This window comes from Kryptolebias marmoratus, linkage group LG12 (assembly GCF_001649575.2).
Source record: "Kryptolebias marmoratus isolate JLee-2015 linkage group LG12, ASM164957v2, whole genome shotgun sequence".
NCBI classification, from domain to species: Eukaryota; Metazoa; Chordata; class Actinopteri; order Cyprinodontiformes; family Rivulidae; genus Kryptolebias; species Kryptolebias marmoratus.
In genome coordinates, this window is record NC_051441.1 from 960,911 (window position 1) to 967,647 (window position 6,737).

General features: G+C 45.5%; 2 protein-coding genes across 2 annotated transcripts; one reads left to right on the forward strand and one right to left on the reverse strand.

Annotated features, from left to right (window-relative positions):
- Window positions 1–2,566: 2,566 nt before the first annotated feature.
- On the forward strand, window positions 2,567–4,818 carry LOC108228887 (interferon a3-like). Its single transcript, XM_017404520.1, has 4 exons — window positions 2,567–2,689; window positions 3,396–3,470; window positions 3,581–3,733; window positions 4,690–4,818. Exons 1-4 carry the CDS (start codon window positions 2,567–2,569, stop codon window positions 4,816–4,818), a joined length of 480 nt encoding a protein of 159 aa, XP_017260009.1.
- Window positions 4,819–5,239: 421 nt separating this feature from the next.
- Window positions 5,240–6,584, reverse strand: LOC108228888 (DELTA-thalatoxin-Avl1a-like). Its single transcript, XM_017404521.3, has 2 exons — window positions 6,335–6,584; window positions 5,240–6,124 (listed from the first exon to the last, which is right to left on the reverse strand). Exons 1-2 carry the CDS (start codon window positions 6,409–6,411, stop codon window positions 5,707–5,709), a joined length of 495 nt encoding a protein of 164 aa, XP_017260010.1. The 5' UTR covers window positions 6,412–6,584; the 3' UTR covers window positions 5,240–5,706.
- Between the last annotated feature and the right edge of the window lie 153 nt (window positions 6,585–6,737).

Below are 6,737 nucleotides of genomic sequence, written 5' to 3' on the forward strand. Positions count from 1 at the left end.
ACTCGGGACAGAGACTCGGGACAGAGACTTGGGACAGAGACTCGGGACAGAGATTCGGGACAGAGAGACTTGGGACAGAGACTCGGGACAGAGACTCGGGACAGAGTCTCGGGACAGAGACTCGGGACAGAGACTTGGGACAGAGGACGGAGACTTTGCTTTCAAGGACTCCACAGAAGGCATCAACCTTCACACCAAAAGTGAAGGGAAACTCTTCAACCTGGCCTGCCTGTGAGTGAGGTCAAAGGTCCTGTCCTGATCGGAGGATTGATATTTGCTGATGACACGGCCCTGACCTCACACACAGAAAAAGGCCTCCAAATGCTGATGAATCGCTTTGCCCACACCTGCAAGGAGTTCAGGCTGACCATCAGCATCAAAAAGACCAATGTCATGGGGCAAGATGTCCCCGCACCCTCCTCCATCACAATCAACAATAAACTGCTTGAAGTCACTGACCGCTTCACCCACCCTAACTCCACCACCAGCAGCAACCTGTCTCTGGACAGTGAGATTGACAGGAAGGGTTGGCAGAGCTGCCAGTGTGATGGCCAGCCTGAACCAGAGGGTGCGATCCAGCAACCAGCTGACTGTCAACACCAGGCTCAAGGTGTACCAGGCATGCATCCTTGGTACAGATGCAAGCGATGACCTCACCGTCAGGGTTTGTCTTTGTCAGCTGAGGCCGACGTTCTTCCCAACGTGTTGAACACCAGCCACGGCGCTACCATCCTCCTCTGAGATGGGCGGACGACAGAGAGAGATATTTGCATGAAAAAGCAGCAGAACAGCTGGTTCTAATAAAGACAGTGTACTTAGTTGACTCATACTTGATTTATATCTTTCGCAAGGATGTTATAAACTGGTTTAACATGAATTTGAATATAAAGCTTCTTACAAACCATAAAACTATCAGCAGAACCACTAACAGAACAGAACCAAATCAGGATCAGAAGGAACCAAAACAAGCTTGAGTTTAAGTCAGCTGATCTCCAAACTGAGAAGCTGTCCGGTTCCTCTAGAACCACAGCCGGATCAGGTCCAAACACTGCATTTACATGGAATCAGATGATTTTTACTGTAAAACCTTTTAATACATTTGATATTTTTTTTATTTGAAATGACCCAAAAGTCATAAAAACATAAAGAAACTTGTTTTAAACTAATTAGTTTTAATTCCTGAATTAGTAATTTATTTAATTTAAAAATCATGATTGTCTTTATAAAAGTAAAAAAACAGAGGGACTGAGTTCAGACTGAAAACAGAAATCACCTCCACCTGGCCGCGGGGCCTGTGACGTCATCAGACCCAACGTTTCAGGCTTCAGCTTCCGGTTTCAGTCAAACTGCCCCCCAGCTGTCAATCAATCCGCGGAGCAGCGCGAGACGGCTCAGAACCAAACCCGGTCTGATGTTGATCTCGGGTCAGACCCTGAGGACATGAAGAGACAACCATCAGTCCAAACTCAGTCCTGGAGTTTGTCTCCACCTGCTGGTCGCTTCTGGTCACTAGACCCAGACCTCAAGTCTCGGGGGGGTTCGGGAAACCAAACGGGTCCGGGGGGGTCTCTGGAACCATTGGCGGTTTCAGACTTTCCACAGATGTTCCATGTTTTCCATGTGAATTTAAAAACCTTCCAGGATGGACTGAGGAAGCTCCGTGATCCTTGGGTCTGGTCCGTGCAGTTCTGATGACGTCATCGATCTGAAATCACCCAGTGATGAAACCAGATGATTTCATTTCGATGACGTCATTAGAACTGCATCACCCCCTGAAGTTTCCATGACAACCTGAAAGCGAAGGGGAAGCTTTAAGAAGTGAAACCGAAAACTGTGACGTCACCAGGTAACACAAAAGACAACGAACAAAAAAAACCCTCAGCTTTTCAAAATAAAAGTATTTTAGATTTGAGCAGAAGAATTTATCAGACGTGTGGAGGGTTCCGATTTATTCTTCAGAGTCAACATTTATTTCTTTAAGTGTGTTTTTACTGTTTGTTGTTGTTTTCTTATAACATCTTGTTTGTTTGAAAACAAAAAAGCCACTTTTTATGTGAAGGGTTAAATCACTTCATGTGACGTTTAAAAAGAGAAACAGGAAGTTCAGAAAAAAAGTGAAAACTGTTGTAGCGAATAATTACTGATACAGCTGCAGTCTGATCAAATACTGAGTATTAATCAGGGCTGATTATTGGTTATTGATCAGGGCTGATCATTAACTCTGAAGTACTCAGAGTCTTCTCAGTTACTGTTACCAGAGTGTATTCAGATTACTCATTTTACATTTTAATAAATTTTTAAAACCTCACAGCTTTGACTTCTTGCTGTTGCTTGTTTGTTTGTTTTTCTGCAGTAAACTCAGAGATTTTGTCCTGATAACGCCGTTCTGCACTCAGAAACACTCAGGTGTGAAAAAAGAAAAACTGAAGTTTGAGGGACTTTCTTCCTTCCTTTTTTCTTTTCATTATCCTTTTCACTTTTCTGACTGCAGGGATAAAATGAACGCCTGGAGTCAGAGCAGCAGAATGTCAGAGACACTCCACTGCTGGTCCTCATCATCTTCATCATGTTCTGGACTACTGGCACCATCTTCATCTTCTGCAGCGCCCTCAGCTCTGCCCTCTGCTGTGATTGGTTCACACACTACAGTGACCTGAGAAACTCCTCGATGACTCTGATCGAGGTCATGGTGAGTATGGACAGCAGGGTTCTTCAAAAGTTCTGATCAGCAGATCCGTCTGTGTTCATATTTGAGGGTTTGAGGAAAAATGAGAAGAAACATCCTGAACAGGGATGGAAGAAGATAAAACCAACCTCAGACAAGACATATGAACAAAAACTGGTTCCAGCTCCAGACCCAACAGAACCTGGTTCCAGCTCCTGACCCAGCAGAACCTCCTCCAGCAGCAGGACTCTCAGTGAGTTCCTGGATGTGGAGGAGTTCTGGCCCACTCTTCTTTCCAGCGTTGCTTCAGCTCATTGGTTTCTGCTCAGCTCTCTGAGGTTCTGGTTCTGGACCGTTCTGCTGTGTTTGGGATCATTGTCCTGTTTGTTGGACAGATGGCCTCATATCTGACTCCAGAATCAGCCCAAACCATCAGCCCTCCACCGCCGTGCTGACACACCTGTAGCCTCAGAGCAGCAGAACCTGCTGCCGATCGGTTCCTCAGCAGCTCCTGATCCTGAACCTCTGAGAACCTGAGGAAGCAGCGAGGCTGGAACCAGCTTTTACTCACAACTTTAACTTTTTGCTTTTGTTTAATAATAATTTTCTCAGCTGAGTTTGGATTTATTTGATTTTAAACCCAGATCAGATGAGTTTAAACCTCCTGATGTGTGAAACGGTGATGGAGGTTCAGTTTTCTAAAGTGACGTTTTGTCTCTTTGTGTTTCAGGGTGGTGACTTCACAAACGAGCAATGCCCCGTGGCTTTTCCTTACAATCTGTACAAGAAGATGGAGAAGAGAAATGTAATCAATCAATCAATCAATCAACCTGTCAGATGAATGTTTTTGTTTACTTGTTTATGATCACGTCCGTATGTGCTGCTGACATCAGCTGTCTGTGTCTGCCTGTACAGATGGAGTCCCAGCTGCTCTTCATCAGGAACAGTCTGAAGCAGATTTACGACCTCTATCGCTATGGCAACCTGTCCTCCACCGCCTGGGACTTCGTGAAGACCCTGGACTTCCTGGAGAGCGTCAACAGGCAGATCAAGGAGCTCGACAGCTGCGTGAGTTTTCCGTCAGAGCTTAAAACACTTTTACTGCACAGAGACTCTTCAGCCGGCTGATCTCACTGCTCAGGTCCAAACTCACAGCAGCGCTTCCTGCTGCCACTCCCTTTGTGGTTACCGACGACTTTCAGGGTCTAACGACTCTTTTTACAGTAGAAATGTGTTGTGGTTCGCAGACAGCATCTGTAGTGAGAGTAGGGAGCTGGTTGAAGAGAGTCTGGAGAGGGAGGCAGGTGGAACAGTGAAGCTGAAGGTACTGAAGTCTCCTGGAGTGGATGGAGACGAGTGTCGGGGGAGATTTGTGACAGAGGACAGCTGGAGGAATGAAAGGGAAGGTTTACAGGATGAGACCTTCTGTGGTGTCCGGTTTGGAGACGGTGGCTCTAACAAAAACACAGGAGGAGGAGCTGGAGGTGATCTTCAGATCTTCATTGGAAGGGACCAAAATGGACAAGATTAGAGTCCATCAGAGGGACAGGTTGGAGACAACATTAGAGGAGGAGATAGTGACAGAGCAGGGACAGTGGACATATTGGACAAAGGATGTTGAGTATGGAGCTACAGGGAGGAGGAGGAGACCACAGAGGAGGTTCATGAATGCACTGAAGGGGGGTCTGCAGAGGAGGATGCTGGGAGGTGGAGGCTCCTCCGTGGAGACATCTGAAGGAAGGAGGAGGGAGGACCTCAGCTCCTCTGCTCATGTTTGATGGTTTCCATCAGGAAGCTTCAGCCTCCTTCAGCTGTTTCAGTTTCAGCTTCATAAACACAACCTGAAGGTTTTTTGCTTTTATTTCAGATCCTGAAGCACAAACATCGAGCAAACAGTGGAATGGCTAATTACTTCAGAAATCTGAAGAATGTCACTCTGCAGCAAACAGTAAGTACAAATACTGATTTATTACTGGCTGAAGTACTCACTGACTGAAGTACTAACTGTGGTGCTGTACCTGCAGGACAGCAGCAGTGCATGCTGGGAAATCATCAGGAAAGAGACCAAGCGTCACCTGGACCAACTGGATCTTCTGGGGAACCGACTTGGAGATGCCTTCAGGGGGCGCTCTGCAACGACTCGACGTCACTGAAGATCCACTGTCTCCATCTTAATTTATAAATGTTTTATTTGCCTTTACCTTCCGTTATTTATTTATTTATTTAAATTATTATGTTTTCATACTTTTTGTACCCATATATTTATAACTAATAAAGTCAGCTGACTAACTGAGCAGCTTGTGTTTTTCTGACATCCCAACAAAAGAAAATAAAACCTGCAGCTGTTTGCTCACTGTCAGTTTCAGGGAAATAATAGCTGTGAAATATTTTAATTAATCTAATAGTTTTATTGACTTTGAACAGCCTCATGCAGATGTTCAGAATTAGAAGAATTAGTGACAATCAGACATTTAACAATTTTTATTTATTTATTTAAAATTGAAAGCAAAAAGAAGCAGAAAGAAGCAAACACAGATTCAGGAAAAAGAAAATAAGTTCAGGATTTTTATCAAATGTGTTCAGAATCTGTTTTATTCAGTTTCTATTCATCTGTTTTTTGTTTATTCAGAAAATTACAACTCGCTTTAAAATAATTACATTTCTATGTGTTGGTCAGAGGGTAGGAGTGTTGTTTATAACTCCCAGCAGTTCTCCTCCTGGACAGCAGGAGGCGCTACAGGAAAGAACAAATCTGACACAGTGACTGTGTCGGTATTTAGTTTAATTAGCTGTTAATCTGATGTTTCTGTCTCTTTTTTTGAGGATAACAGAAGAAAATTTGTTGATTCTTAGAACTAGAAAATCTCCTTATTGATCAAGAACTGATTTTTATCAAAGAAATGTTAACTGGCCTTACGAGCTCCTACTGGGAGGACTGGGCTCAGATGAAGAAGAGGAAGCAGTGGTTGTGGTTTAACTGGATTAACTGGATTAAGTGGTTTAATTGGATCAGGTGGTCCCAGGTCTGGACGCAGCAGGTCTCAGTTGTCACACACCTCCACCTTCAGGACAGGCTGGTAGCTGTCAGACATGGTGGCCCTGATGGTCGCATGTCCGGCTCTGTGGGTCAGACTGGGCCCCTTGGCTTTGCCGCGGACGAAGCCCCTCTGGGAGCCGTAGTACATCTCCTTGTAGAGATCTTCGTCGCAGAGCTTGTGCATGTCGAACACTCCCACGGCATACCAGTTGGCGTAGATGTTGAAGTCGTAGGGAACGGAGAACATGACGGCCAGCTTTCCCCGGATCTGGTTGTTGGAGTTCTGCAGGATGTTGTAGGTGAAGACGGCCACGGACCCGCAGGCCGTGTGGGGCTTCTTGATGAAGAGAGCCGTGCCGGTCTCAGATGGTCGGAGAGTGGGAGGAAGAGGAGCCTCACAGTTTCCGCTGAAGAGGTGAAGTCTGGACAGAAACAGAACCAACAGAATGAAAAAGGAAAACAAACTGCTGCAGTCTGTCGTCAGGCTGTAACCATCAGACCTAAAGTTTTATCTCCATGTTCTGTAAGGTAAATCACTGAGCAGGTCTGCTGGATCTGGTCCTGATGGACACTCTGGACCTGGTGTGTGTGCTGCTTTGTGTAGACTGAATTTTGAGTGTTGGGAGACTCACAGCGGCTCAGACAGGGTGCAGGTGGAGCTCTTGTTCTGGATCTCCACTTTGCACTGACGGTGAGTTGGAATAGACATTTTTCTGAACCTGCAGGGAAACAGAGATGGAGACCTTTCAGACCGAGTTCAGGAGCGAATACCAACGGGTCTCTGCAGAGGTTTACACCCCCTGATATCAGGTTCTCCTGCACTTGAAGTGCCTGGAGGTCTGAAAGACTGTGATAAGACTCTAGACTAGGACCTTATCTCCAAAAGGAAGCTGAAACCTGGCATTAAAACCTGCGTCTCGATCCGGAACAGTGAGCTCCGACCTTTGGTAGCAGAACATCAAACATTTACTATAAACTGTGAAAAATCCCCCCCACAGCTGAAGCTCTAAACCCGGTCCTGTTAGGAGCTCTAAC